The sequence below is a fragment of the Mustela nigripes genome, chromosome 14, assembly GCF_022355385.1.
Source record: "Mustela nigripes isolate SB6536 chromosome 14, MUSNIG.SB6536, whole genome shotgun sequence".
Classification (NCBI taxonomy): domain Eukaryota; kingdom Metazoa; phylum Chordata; class Mammalia; order Carnivora; family Mustelidae; genus Mustela; species Mustela nigripes.
In genome coordinates this window covers 17,820,276-17,835,474 of record NC_081570.1, presented here as the reverse complement: position 1 = coordinate 17,835,474, position 15,199 = coordinate 17,820,276, and the positions used below count along the sequence as shown (strand labels likewise).

The 15,199-nt window shown below is 39.2% G+C and overlaps 1 protein-coding gene across 16 annotated transcripts in view; it reads right to left on the bottom strand.

Annotated features, from left to right (window-relative positions):
• Positions 1 to 867: 867 nt before the first annotated feature.
• Positions 868 to 15,199, bottom strand: part of SRRM1 (serine and arginine repetitive matrix 1) — a 30,560-nt gene continuing 16,228 nt past the window's right edge. For 6 of the 16 annotated variants that reach the window (XM_059376681.1, XM_059376671.1, XM_059376678.1 and 3 more), the window contains 9 exons: positions 14,923 to 15,003; positions 14,331 to 14,417; positions 12,247 to 12,391; positions 11,811 to 11,852; positions 8,139 to 8,249; positions 5,363 to 5,827; positions 4,604 to 4,799; positions 2,422 to 2,637; positions 868 to 1,913 (listed from right to left, as the gene is read on the bottom strand). In XM_059376681.1, the coding sequence (XP_059232664.1) occupies positions 1,809 to 1,913; positions 2,422 to 2,637; positions 4,604 to 4,799; positions 5,363 to 5,827; positions 8,139 to 8,249; positions 11,811 to 11,852; positions 12,247 to 12,391; positions 14,331 to 14,417; positions 14,923 to 15,003 (1,448 nt within the window). In that variant the 3' untranslated portion in view covers positions 868 to 1,808. The remainder of the gene's footprint in view (positions 1,914 to 2,421; positions 2,638 to 4,603; positions 4,800 to 5,362; positions 5,828 to 8,138; positions 8,250 to 11,810; positions 11,853 to 12,246; positions 12,392 to 14,330; positions 14,418 to 14,922; positions 15,004 to 15,199) is intronic. The other 10 variants (XM_059376684.1, XM_059376674.1, XM_059376676.1 and 7 more) reach the window with 4 other exon arrangements.

The window sequence follows — 15,199 nt, the reverse complement described above, 5'->3', positions numbered from 1 at the left end:
TCTAAAAACCCACCCGTAAAAAAAGGACACCTGTATGTCCTTTATGTCCATATCCGTCAGGTAAAAACCATCCCATTGAGTCTTAAAATGTGTAGACGTTTCTTGTGGTTTGAACTGCCAAAAATTATCACATTAACTGCCCATGTGTCACCCTCCTCGGCTTAGATTCATGATGTCTAAGATTTCCTTTTCACCATTTTTTTTTTTTTTAAATCACAGAGGCAGAAAGCGCACAAGCAGGGGTAGCAGCAAGCAGAGGGAGAAGCAGGCTCCCCGCTGAGCAAGCAGCCCAGTGTGGGACTCGATCCTGGGACATTAATTAGGACTATGATCTGAGCCGAAGGCAGCTGCTTAACTGGCTGAGCCACCTGGGGGCTCCTACACTTAATTTCTATCTTGTGTTGCTGTTTTACCTTCTACAAACCAACCCCAAGTTTGCTCAAGTCACTTTGCTCTGCTAAATCTTGAGGGCAAAAATGACTTATCATTAAACACACACAACCGAAGAGGGAGGTCGCTCCGGTCATTAGCCTTCCTTCCTTCACTTCCTGGAATGTGCCAGGCTCCTTCTGCCTCTCAGGCTGTAAACAGATACTGCTCTACTCGAAGTGCCTGGTTAACTTTGCCCTATCATGTATGCTCCAAATGTACCATACACTCTCCCTTCATAGCACTTGTCACATACATTATTAAAATAAAGATGGTAGAGTAATTTCACCACCTTTTATTTCCCTTGTCCAGCCCTCACTGTGCCAAAAGTGCCATGGGGATAAAAACACAGGCTTAACCGTAAGGTTTAAAAAAAAAAAAAAAAAAAAGGTGGGTTCCTGCAGTACTGAGACGGTTGAGTAAAGTGAGTGGCCAACGTTTTTAAATTTAGAAATTTATTCTGTTTAATCCACAAGCTTTATATAGCTTTAGTTTAAAAAAAAAAAAAACAAAAAATAAAACAAAAACAGTGAAAACAAGACACTATTTCAAAGTCTGGGCCCTTCCAGCCTTCCAAACATGAGAGCTCTGAAAGTTGTATATACCAATTGGAAGAACAAGACAAAATTATGAATGGAGCCATGACATTTCATAAAACAAACTTTTATATAACTGAAGGATCCTTCCTGGGACTAGTTAATTGCCTTTACAAAAAAAAAAAAAAAAAACACAACAGAATAGAATGAAATTCCAGTGTTCCAAATCAACTTGTTACACATCAATATAAACCCACAGTGTCCTGGCAAACAACATGCTTTCATTTTCTGTCTCATCCTAGAGTTCAAATCCTGATTCGTTTCAGCAGAGACTCCACAGGCAACAGGAAAGATTGTGGCATTAAAATATTCATTTATACTTTTGTGGTAGTTCAACAGTGGTCTTATTTCTGGGCAAGCTTGCAAACCATACAAGGTTGGAAGCATCATAACTTAAATGGGTGCTAAGACTCAAATGAGAAAAAAATAAAGAAAAAAAATGAAAAGAAAGGAAAACCTCTGGGAATAGCCAAGGCCTTTAAAAAGAAACCATAAGAATGCCAACAATATTGAAACCCCCTTTTTTAAAAAGGGGATTTTTTTTGGCTTAAAATATTTCACTATAAATGAATTTATGTCAGCGGTCAATGAAAGAATGTCACTAATACACTGTGGACACCTTTTGCAATGTAAATCCATGCCCTTTTTTTTTTACATGGTGAACTTCAACCTAGCAATTATTACAACAAATGTTATAGTCTAAAGCTCAAACACATTTTAGCAATTTTGAAATTGAATTGCGTACAAACCAAATAAAATGTACATCGTGACACATATTCCCGCCTAAGACTGTGGGGACACTTGAGCCTTCCGCATCGATCTCAGCGCCTTTTCACGCAGGTGCTTTTCTAAGTCGTCGAGGTTGTCTTCAGGCTCACTTTCGGTCTCCTAAAACCAGAGGGGTCACACTGGTGAGTCCTGAGACACTGGCAAAGAGGTGTAGGACGCAGGGCAGGACCACATCATGACGGTGGCTGCATAACTCTATGAATACACTAAAACCCCCTCAATCACATACTTTCTTTCTCTCTCTTTTTTTTAAATTTAAGTAATCTCTACACCCAATGTGGGACTCGAACTCACAACCCTGAGATCAAGAGCTGTGTGCTCTACCGAGCCAGCCAGGCACCCCTGAATCACATTACTTTCAATAGGTGAATGGCACGTTAATTGTATCCCAAACAAATTATTTTTAAAAAGCTAAATTAGGCTTTTGGCAGCCATTCGTATTCTTCTTCTTAGTCTTGGCAAATTCCCGTTCTTGGCAGATCATCAAGAATGACAATAGATCAGCAGAGAGCTAACAACCGAGCAGCCATTATTGTAAAAAAAATCTTTAGCTCCTCCTCAACATCAAAGGACTTAGTGAACTGTAAGAAGTACAAGGCACATATACCTTCTTAGGCTCAGGCTCTGCCTCCGGTTCCTCCTGTGCTGATGTGGTCGTGGGGGCAGTGGGGGCCGCAGGGGTGATAGCTGCTGCTGCTGCTGCGGCTGCCGCCACGGCCTTTTCCTTCTTGTGTTTTTTGTGTTTCTTGTGCTTCTTATCCTTCTTGTGTTTCTTGTCCTTCTTTTTCTTCTTCTTCTTTCCACCTCCTTCTGGGTCTGAGTTCTAGAAATCCAGAAAAATCACAATAAAACTAATCAGATTAAAATATTGTACAACTACACGTTTTACTTCCTCAAGAAATAACTAAATGGACAAATTTCAGGATTTCCCTAAGGCTTCAGGGGGAGAAAAGGCCCAAAGGCAATCCCTGCCAAGAATGCACGCTGAGGTGAAAACCACACTTCAAGCAAAGATGCTCTTCACAGATCTGAAATGAGAATGGACCTTGAAGGAATGGATTCTTTACGATTTTCCCCAGCTAAGTGCACATGAAGCCACATTTCCCAACCACAAGCTGCCAGTCAAGTGGCCAGGATCCGGAGCCACCTCCGAACGTAAGGAAAACAGCACGTGCAAAACCAAGAAAAGTCTGAGGTGAATTCTGGCTCCTGAACCCATTTCACCATTGTGAACCCCGACAAGACTTCTTTTGAACCCATTTCACCATGTGAACCCAGACAAGACTTCTTTTGAGTCCCTTCTGTAAACCTAAATAAAATGGGTACAGCAATCTCCGATAAAGTTGTGGTGAGAATTAAATGGGTCTATCTGTAAACCGCCCACAATACTAGTGTTAACGGGATGCAGGCTTTCAGTAAGTACAGCTATTATTCTCAACACATGCTCGTGTGAATGCCCCATCTCCAGCCACTATAGGACTTCTTCTAGCTCTAGAATGGAGTCTGCTCCTTAATGTATACAGCTGACTCTTGAACAACATGGGGCTTAGAGGCACGAACTCCCCATGCAGTTGAAAATCTGCAGAGAACTTCTGACTCTCCCCCAAATTAACTACTAACAGCCTATGTAGACCAGAAGCCTTATGGGTAACATAAATAGTCAAAGAACACAGATACTGGATGTTACACATATTCCTACAATAAAGCGAGCTAAAAAAGAGAAAATGTCACTAAGTGTAAGGAGGAGAAAACACATTTACAGTGCTGTGCTGTATTCCCCCAAAAACCTCCACATCTACATGGCCCTGCTCCAGGCTGTTCAAGGTTCCCACTGTTCATAGCAAAACTATGCAAAGGGCAAGTTCTGTGACAAGTGAATCCCATCAGTAATCCTCAAATTTCCCATTTCTAAACAGTCACTTAAAATTCCTCCATCTTTTTGCTCTGTTTGTAAAATAATTCAGGCAAACCTACTGATGAGATGGACCTCTAACCACTGATTTTATAAAATAAACTTGTTCAAGATCAGATTAATGACCCAAAGAGGGGAAAATGCAGTTTAAACTCCAATATTTTAATATTCCAATGCCATTCAAACTTACAAAGTTAAAAAACAAAAAACAAAAAACAAGGGTTATTCTTACTTATGCAGCTTGCCAGAGATAAGACTACACAGGACAATACCAAGCTTTCCACTTCAGCTAGTATTTCAGATTGCAAGGTTCATTTACCACAGAAATAATGTATTTCTGCTGTGGGGGAAAAAGGGAACTATACATAAAGAAAAATTAAGATTATTCATCCTTTCCTCTTCTAACATATAACCAGTTAACATCTGGTGCCTGCTTCGTTGTGTTTGTTTCCTTTATAAAAATGGAATTGTACTAATACACGATCTAATTTTGAAAGTTTTATTTTAAGATATTAAAAAATCCCCAAATGTGTCAAACACTATAGCAAATGGCAGAAAATACTAAGCTATTTTTCCCCCTGATAAAAAAAATCACGAGTTAACTTTTTCTTTTCTGTTATTCTAGATTTTCTATATAGGCCAATTTTAACCACCACGATTACAGAATTTCAAAGTATCAGACATAATGTCAATTAGCGGGTGGCTAGGATATGAAGGTGGCGCAACCACCACCCCCTTAATTTCATGCTTCACTGAAGGCCAACTGAACTACAGAAAATGCTGCTGCTCTGAGCCACAAAGAAGCAAAAAGGTTGTCTTTGCTTCCAAGTGACCACATAAAATTATAAAGTGTGTCCAAAACAGGGCAAACACCTACCCTCGCTGGAGATGGGCTTGGTGTTGGGCTTTTAGCCTTTTTGACCTGTACCGCTGGTGACCAGTTGGTTGAGGGGGACTGGGACTGGACAGGAGACTGAGGTGCTGGGGGCTTTTTAGCTGCTGGCTCAGGAGATCCTGAGACAGATCGGGAGGATGAGACCCTCCTTACAGACTGAGGGCTTGGTGAGGCAGCCCTAGAAACAGAAGAACAAAACATTTAGTATCAAAGAGCAAAGATCTTTCCTAAGAGAAAATAACCAACCACCATTATAGAACAGTTCACCTTAAATATTTTACCACTTAGTTGATGCTACAAACACACACACATCAAATTTGTATCAACCAAATCTGGAGAAGTTTAAGTTCCATAATCCTCTATTCATTCTGTTAATGCTTCTTCCTCTATGAAATTAATGATGCCAGTTCCTTGTACTTGACTGTTTTTACTGTCTTCCACAGACATGCAAGAAATGCTCTATGCATTACTTCAGAGTTCAATTTTGGAAGCACATCCCCCAATAAACTTGATACCCCTAAGAACCAGGTATAAAGTCCTATCGCATTTAGTCTGTGTCACAAGGAACTATTCTGAAAACAGAAAATGTATCTGTGAATAGTACCTTCACACTGCCTTAAAAGCCTGTATTCCCAGCTTATTCTTTTCTGTAACTTCTCAGTTAAGGGGGAAAATAGCTTCCCAACATAAAGAACTATGCAAGTTAGTGTTCCTAGCCAAGAAAGCATAAAATATTTTTACTTTTTTGTCTTTTTGGGTTCCGGAGTCCTGGAGACTCTCCTAATGGGCCTAGTACTTGGAGAAGGGGACTGCCTTCTTTGGGGTGATGACGACGCTCCTCTTCGAACAGGTGGAGGGCTTGAGGAGGTTTGAGGAGCTCGAGGCCGTGGTGAGGGCGAATGCCTTTTGTTTGGTTGTGGTGACCGGGGCTCACGCGCAGACCGGCTCGGGGAAGACCCTTTCCTATGCTTTGATGATAATGAAGGCGAACGTCTCTTGGTGACTGGGGAGCTTCTTTGTTTGGGAGGTGGAGAATGGGAGACCCGACGCTTTGGTGGTGGAGATGGTGATGCCCTTCGTTTAGGAGGGGGAGGGGGAGAAGCTGTTCTTCTCTTTGGAGGCGGGGAAGGAGAGTATCTCCTCTGTATTGGAGGAGAGTATCTTCTTGGAGAAGGTGAACGCCGGCGGGGTGGTGGAGAAGGAGTCCTAGGAAACAGACACCATTAAGCTGAAAGGTCCAAAGAGTAAGGCAACAGACTGCACAGAAAAATGACCAGAAGTTAAGGCCAAACTGTAGTTAGGCACCAGGAAAACACAGTACATTTTTAACTGGAAATGCTTTGCCATTATCCTCATTTAAGAAAAAGAAATCACTTCGTGGATTTATTTATCCTAGATGACTAAAAAACAGGACACTCTGCTTAATGGAGAAAATCTGAAGTTTCCAGAATGAATTCAAGTTTGTCAAGTCATTGGACACAATCCATATGAAGCCAATTTAATGGGGTATTTTTTTGAGAAGAGAAACCTGCATAAACACCCATCATTATGTAAGAGCTAGGATTCTACTATGGGCAACTTAGGAAGTCTGTGCTTTAAGAGCTCTCCTGGGGGCACCTGCGTGGCTCAGTCAGTTAAGCATTCTGCCTCTGCTTCAAGTCATGATCTCAGGGTCCTGGGATCATGCCCCACGTGGTGCTCCTTGCTCAGTGGGGAGTCTGCTTCTTGCCCCCAAACCACTCCCACTCATGCTTGCTCTCTCAAATAAATGAAACCTTAAAAAAAAAAAGCTCTCCTACATGGTGCTCTCTTGAACTGACATTTGGACTTGGGAAGAGTTCACTTGCACATGTTTTAAAAGATACCTCTACACCCACCCCACCCTCCCAAGGAGACTTGGGTTCTGTGTCTCAAAGAAACCACTTTTCAGTGGAAGTCTACCTACTAGGTAGAATGCATCCCGGTGGAAGTCCAACCTGGCCTTCCACTTAATGCTTAAGTCCCATATAATCTTAACGTGCCTCTTAGAAATTCGACCCGAATATGACATTCCATTTCAACCCTCTTATTTGCTTCTGAAATATTCAGACCTTAAGCTCAGAATGTTTTCTTGCATAGGGTCAGCTTTATAATAAGCTTTGGACACATGGTAGTGTGCACCTCCATTTCCTCATCTGAAAAATGGGAATACCACCTACTGAGCAAGATCATCTCAAGCACTAGATTAAGTACACCAAACACCTATAGCACTTTACTCGGCATATACAGGCTCAATACTGCTCAGTTATATATTTGAGCAACGTCCTTACAAACCTTTTCCTCCTTACCTTTTATTTTAAAAATCACTTTTGATTTATAGTAGAGCTACAAAAATAGATTTGCCACTTAACAGCTTCAAGAGCCATAACAAAAATGATCAAAACTCTGAAATTAGCCATAGCACTTAGTATTAACTAAATACAATCCTGGTTTCCCACTAATGTCTCTTTTTTGTTCAGGTTCCAAAAATGAGAATTCTACATCATAATTATCATGTGTCCTTAGTTCCTGCCAATGTGTGACTATTCCTTTGTCTTTCACGACTGCTACTTTTTAAATCAATCAATCTATCTATCTGACTTATTTCACAGAGGGGCACCTGGGTGGCTCAGTGGGTTAAGCCTCTGCCTTCGGCTCAGGTCATGATCTCAGGGTCCTGGGATCGAGCCCAGCATTGGGCTCTCTGCTCAGCAGGGAGCCTGCTTCCCCCCTCTCTTTCTGCCTGCTGATCTGCCTGCTTGTGAAATAAATGAATAAAAAAACTTAAAAAAAAAAAAAAAAAGGTTTATTTCAGAGAGAAACAGTGCATAAACACAGTCGGGAGGACGGGAGAGGGAGAAGCAGACCAGGAGCCCAATGTGGGGCTCAATCCCAGGAGCATGGAATCATGACCTGAGCTGAAGACAGATGTCCAACTGACTGAGCTCCCACCTGGGCTGCCATTTTTTAAAAGTACTCATTAATTACCTTGTAGAATAACTGTCAATTTAGGTTTGCCTGGTATTTCCTAATAAATCCTGGAGATTCTGTATGACTGATATGGATACCAAAAAAGGTATTCGGGAATTATATAATGCCAGTATGTACCACTGCCTGTTAACCGATTCCCTAGTTAAGGATCTGCTGGAATTCTCCACTGTAAAGTTAGTTATTTTTCCCTTTATGATCACTAAACAGAGTGACTTCCCCTTTTAATTTACATCCTTACTGACGTGTGAGTCACATACCATAAATTTTAAAAGGTACATTTCAATGGTTTTAGGTATATTCAGTCTGTAACCATTATAATACCCCCACTCCCAGACACCACAGATCTACTTTTATCTCTATAGATCTGGGTGTTTTGGACTTTTCATATTAACGGAATCACATAATATGTGATGTTCTGTAAATGGCTGAGCAATGCCGTGCTGGTAATATATTTTGATATAAAGAAAGTTGCTTCAATTAGCTCCAACTAACATAACTAATAAAATACCTTCGTCGTGGCGGCGGTGTGGGCGATCTGCGCCTACGAGGAGGAGGGGCAGGAGAAGGAGAACGTCGCCTTCTGGTGGGTGGTGGGGAGGGACTCCTCCTCCGTCTACCACTAAATCACCAAAAGGAAAAGGAAAAAAAAATTACAGGTGATTTGGAGTTCTCGTTAGCAAGTGATCCAGATGACACAGTTTCCACCTTCATTAACCCAAAGTGCAACCAACTACTCTACTTCTCAATGCGATGTTTTTCAAAACACCTGGTCAAGACCATTAGTCAAGACTCTGGCTGAGAACCAACATTTTAGAGAATCTGAGCATTTTAACTTGTGGGAATGGTAAATTTTGTTTTCTAAAATGTTTGTTTCAGTATATAAATATGCAGAGTCTAGGTCATGATACAGAAATTCCCAACATGACACAGGGCAAAAAAAGTTTGAAAACACTGCCCTGTGACATTGTTTTTTAATTGGAATGCACATCACAACTACCTAGGGAGCTTATGTGAGTTTGTCCACCCGGTCCAGATGATGATCTAGCTGATGTATGCTGAAAAGGCTCTCCAGGTGATTTTGATTCCTTATTAGGAACAACTGTTTTAAAACCCAGAAAAACTTCCATGTTCCAATTCAGAAATGTAAAATTTTAATAGTCACCAGTGGTTTAAGGCCCCAAATCTGGGTGTCACTCTTCCAAGTTCTCAATTCTTAAAAATGTTTTATTTCCACTATTCAAAAGTTGCTTACTACTAACTACAACACTATCCCCAAAACAAAGGATTAGAACTTGAGCACTAAAGCTTTTACTGGGAACAATATGGTAGAAACACAGATAATTATATAAAACCCTAACTCTAAGCTTTGTTACACACTTAACCAACACAAACACATGAAAAATCCAATTGTATCAACTGGATTAACTCACAGCAGTCTCCCAAGACATATATTAAAATATACACCCAGCCAGTCTGCCACATTTTGGTTAAATTCGCAAATACAAAATCATCACATACAATATAGTTTTTAATTTCTTGATCAGCTTGATTGAGGCTTCCTATGAACCTGGAAGTATTTTCTCAAGTTTACTAGGCTTGATTCCCTCTTGAAAACTAAGGAGAGCTCTGTTACTAACAGAACAAGTTCTGAAATTCATTATTAAATTTAATAATTACTTTATATTCATTACTTTTCAATTCCAATTTGCTTATGCCTTGTGAGGACTAAGACTTCACTTGGAACAGATTTAAAAATAAACTGTAAGAGGCAATCTATGAAGACAGATAAGCTTTGGACGAAGTGTAGACAGAATTACTAACTAAGAAAATACAGTAAAGGAGAAGCCATTTTACTAGCAGGGTTAATCTGAGAATTACAGGACCCAGGAAGACCGGATAACCACAGTATTGATTCAAGATTTTAAATAGAAAAAGACATTTGCGTTCTGATTTAAGAAGAAAGTTTATAGGTGCAAACTAAGAAGATGAAGTGATACAATGCAGAACTCCCCATGTTATCAGTAAATACAATCATGTAAGAGGCTATTATTGTGGATTAGTGGCTTCTTTTTAAAAGCATTCTCCCAATTTCAGTTTATAAAATCTCATCAGAAATTCCCACTACAAAAACTGGACTCAGACTGGTAACCTGAGGTATTTATTTTGTGCCTCATCTTCATTAGTAACAAGGGAAGACTGAGAATAGCCAGAAGGTCCCTTCTAGTGATGACCTTCAATGTCCTGTTTCTATGTGAGAAAATACCAAAAACATTAAGCAACCCATAACCAGACTTGCAGTAACTTAAGGAACTGCTAGAAAAAATCTAATAATTACTTAAAATGGGAGTCTTGACACCACATGGCTCCATGATCTAAAAAGCTACAGAATTTCTACCTAAGCTGAGAAGGCACACATTTCAAGGGTTAAAAAACAACAACAACAACAAAAACCCAATTTCTTTCAGATCAATCTACTTCAATTTTTCCGTATGTGCTTAAAAAAAAAAAAGTGACATAAAGCCCAGGTTCAACATATTTCTAAGTTTGTTCACTGTATTATTCAAAATGTTGAATACTTAATGTTTTTCTTCTGCTTATCTGCTTCATCTGTTTCTATTACTCTGAAACATGCCAAGCTAAAGCTTTCAACTGTGTAGAAAACGTTCAGTAGTGAAGTTCCCTCTCAAATTCTGTGAGAGCCAGTTTCAGTACGCATCAGTATGTGACGCAGCCCTCGAATATGGAGAAAAGCAAGTTCTATCAGAAGGAGCCAGCTTGCTGCAGCAACCTCTGAACCACCACTTCACTAGCCCTGCTGGGAATGAAGACAAGAAGCTGCAGGTGTGACAACTACCTTTTTAAGTTTTTTGAGATAACTTCCCCTTTTGATCAATATCCCTTTAAGTTGAGAAGTGTTCGATACCCAAAGACAAATGTTTCAAAGTATGAAAAGTATCTTTGTTCAAAGTTTAAAGTTTATATGTGAAGTAATCCAAATCAGGCTGTTATGTCCCCATTTAAAAACATAATAAATACTGAAGCACAGTTCCAAATAATTCTTTCTCCATCAAATCCTAGACACCTGACAGTAATTTCTAACATCAATAAAACTAGAGGCCTTTTTAAAGAATATGAACACCCTAACGCAGGGTAGTGAACATCAGTATTGATTTCAGTGTTCATAAATCACTTTCCAATGAAAAGGTAGTTTTATAAGGGGAGATTACGGGAGGGGGAAGGAATCTTACCACTAACCTGATTTTGTAAAACAACTTTTTAGCTGCTGTACCAGCAATTTTACAGAAGTCAGGGATAATTATATTGGAAACAGAATCCCTTGGAATCTAAATTTATTTTTTAAAGGTTTTTATTTTTTATTGTCAAATACTCCACAAAACAAATACACAATTTTGCTCCATCACACTGCTGACTAGTCCAAAGAATCTTTTCAAGAGAACTCTTATTAGTGAGACGACCAACACAGCTTCAAAAAGTGAGCTATAAAGAGGACAATGTGATAGTTTCAAGAAAGATACTCAGTTAGCTGCAAAGACCCCCCAAAAGCAGAAGACTAATGAAGACAGTATAATGGCATAATGTCAACAACACAGGTCTAAGATCAGACTTTGTTACTTTATACCCTAAGAAACTCATTTCACTACTTCTGAGCCTGTTTTCTCACTTATGAGATAGGCTTGAATTTGAGATTTCTACTTATGATTAAGCTCTCAAGTGTTACAGTTTTACAGTCAGACACCTTAATCAAAAGGTTCAATGAAGATATGCAACCCACCTTCCTACTGTAGAGAACAATGAACAGGGCCAGAGACTCATGTTCATCTTTAATCTTTTTAAAGTCTTTACCAAATTTTTCTTGCTTTTCTGAACACCACCACAAAGGCCCTCCCCACCAAGTCTTAGGAGCTATTATGATCCTATCTCTTGGAAAATATCCAGGTACTATAACTACAAAAATCTAAGCTCAAATGGTACTGTAAAATGAACACCGTGTACAAGTGCTATCGTTAATCTTAAGTGCAAAGAAATAAAATCAATTAAAACAACTGGGGAACTTCTCCACAGCCATCCCCACTGTATACATAGGGATGTGAACAGGTTACCTAAATAGCAAATCATGTCACTAAACTTGGCCTCATGTACAAAGTAGTGGCTAACCAACCTTTTAGTCACTGGCGATTGCCATCGCTTTCCCATTTGCATCCTGAGAGCAGTGGAGAAAAACAAAGGTCAAGAAATTCCATTCACCAAATTATTTACTTCAATGGAGTTAAGTATCACTAATGGCAATGTATTTTTTTTAAAAAAATGTTCAAAGATGGTTCAGAAGTTAATGCTATGGTTTCACTTATCTAGTCATGCACACACAGGACATGGTGGTACATAACTTACCAAGATCTCACTAATAGTAATAACCACCAAATAAAGCAAAGAAAATGTCCCCAAGCCCCCCAAATCTGGCCATCTCCTTCTATGAGTCCTTGAAATGAAGGAATTAACAATTTTTTAAAATAAGCCTGTAGCCCATCCCTTAAGTTAGAGAAGTTTCATCACAACCACAGACCACCAGTGAAGACTACTGAAAGAAAAGACATTACCGAGGGGAAGTCTCCTTCTGGCGCTTTCGAGGTGATGGAGAGGCACTCCGGGAAGGGGAATGTCTCCGCCGCCTGCCTACCTCACCATTCTTCACATGGGACCTCTTGGGTCGCTCATCTTCTGAGGAAGAAGAGGAGCCAGAATCTATAATTATACAATAAACAAAAATTACATTACATCTGTGCTTTAAAGCGTGTGCCCACATTTTCTGACTCTAAGCAGATGGGAGTGTCCAAATTACCAAGTAAAGCTCGCTTATGCAAGCAAGCATGTATACAAGCCATGAGTTCTGAAAAAAAGTTATCATCGATATACCGTCAATGACTTAAAAGCCAAACATAAATATAAATCATTATATAATTTAGTTATATAAATCATTCCCAAGGCACACCCCAATAGGATACAAGTGTCCCTTAAGATGCTAGTGATTTTCTGGGGTGCCTGGGTGGCTTAGTGGGTTAAGCCTCTGCTTTTGGCTCAGGTCATGATCCCAGGGTCCTGGGATTGAGCCCCACATTGGGCTCTCTGGTCACCAGGGAGCCTGCTTCCCCCTCCCCCTGCCTGCCTCTATGTCTATTTGTGATCTCTGTCAAATAAATAAATAAAATCTTAAAAAAAAAAAAAAATCTAGTGATTTTCCAAAAAACTAAGCTCAAAAAACACCTCAAGCAAGTACTTGATGCTTGTTACTCAAAGCACTTTCAAAACTACTGAAAGTTCCACTAGGATCTGAATACTTCTCACATCCTTAGCATTTACCACATACAAAAAAAAAAAAGTGACAAGCCTTTCCTACAGGCCTGGTAGGAAATGCAAAATGAAAAACTTCGACTGCTTGCACCTGGTCTCCTTCACTTAAAATAACTAATAACTGTTTCCAAATACCAAAACTTAAATTTAAAATGAAGTCCCAGGGCACCTGTGTGCCTTAGTTGGTTAAGCATCCAACTCTTGACTTCCGCGCAGGCCATTATCTCAGGGTCTTGAGATCCAGCCCTGTGTTGAGCTCTGCACTGGGACGAGATTCTCTCTCTCTATCCCCTCCCCCATGCTTTCTCTATCTCTCCACCTCTCTCTTTTTAAAAAAAAGAAGAAGAAGGAAATAAAGTCCCAAGTACCAAAACCACCCAAGACCTATATGCATTTTTAAACCCATGATTAACTTCATGTTTAAAGAGCTTTTAATGGACTTGATTTTGCTGTGGGGTGCTTTGGTCTCTATATTGCAAATGAAAAGCAAATGCAGCACACTTAGCCTTGGTCACAAATACCCAAAGCTAGTAATATTATTATTAACTAAAAAATAAATACTGTTTATTATTTTACAGAAATAAAGTACAGGAAACCTAGAAACAACCTAATGTCCAAGTAGGTGACTGGCTCAATAAATTACAGTGTATTTATTATTACAGTAGAAAGTTTTAGCTATTAAAAAAAATTAGGTGATCTGGGGCACCTGAGCGCTTCAGTGGGCTGAAATCTCTGCCTTTGGCTAGGGTCAGGATCCCAGGACCCTGGGATTGAGCCCTGCATCCAGCTCTCTGCTTGATGAGGAGCCTGCTCCATACCATACCCCCCCCCACCCACCCCCGCCTACTTGTGATGTCTGTCAAATAAATAAATAAAATCTTAAAAAAAAAAAAACAAACAGATCTAAGAACAGGGTAAAATATCTAGATATAGTAAGTTAAAAAGGGAGGCAACAAAGTCTGAGCTTATACAAGTTTTTTGGGGTTTGTTTTTTCTTTCCCTTTTAAACCATAGATTATATACATGGCACAGAAAAATTCTGAAGAAAAGCTTTCAGGAGTAAGACTAGGGAATGGTAAAAGAATATACTTTTCCAAATTTCATACCCCTGTATATTTACTATTGTACTGTAAAGATCTACTATTTACAACAATTTAAAAGAAAATTAAGTTTTAAGAAAGGACTTAAAACCAAAATACTTCCTCCCCTTGAACAGATTTCTATATAGATACCTATTTCTCATAAGTATGCTCACTACAAGGATGGAGATTTGTATCTGGAGTATTTTTCATGAGGATATACAGATAGAAAACAGTTGAATCCATATCCGTACCAGATGAAGACTGCTGGTTCTGTCGTCTGTACTGACGTCTCTGCTGCACAGAATCTGCTGCAGCCATTTTGCCACCTTTATCTTCTTCTGAAAGATGGATGCATTTAGAAAGTGTTTCTTTAGTTACGCATACAGAAAATGTAACGTACTTAAATTGGAAAATGGTCTCTTACACCTCTATCTCATTGGATCAAGCAATACAACTGTATAGATAATTTTTTTTTCTTACAAAAAAACTTCAGAATGCCAATTTAAACGCTGATTTTAGACTATGTTCACCAAATGTAATCAAAGTTTATTTACTATAGGTCAAGCTAAGCTCTATGAACTTTAACATATTTCAGATAATCATCATAAACCTAAAGGATGGTACTGTTACCTACATTTCAGATGAAAGAAGTGAGGGTCAGATAAATTAAGTAACTAAACAAAAAGCAGTTAATCACTAAAGGTGGGTATTCAAACCAGGCTGGTCTCACTTTAAAGCCGTAGCTACTAACCACTAAGTGATATCCTTCTGACTTTCACCAGAGGGGATGATGCAATGTGCAAAAAATCTAATTAAGTTAAAAAAAAACACACGAAAACTTACCCGATTCAGATAACTCTACTTTTCTAGGCTTAGGTGCTGGTGAAGGGGACTCTCTTTTCTCAGTACCTTTATGTTTTGTCACTAAAAATAAGAAAAAAAAATTTTTTTCATACACAGGAAAGCAAAACAAAACAAACAAAACCACACAAGACCATGTCTTAATGGTACAGCAGGTGTGACTATGCTTATTAGTTAAATGTTTGGTGAAAGCCTTGAAAAGTCCTATAATGACTTTTTAGTCATACAGATAATTTCTCCCAAGAGAAACCAGTTAAGA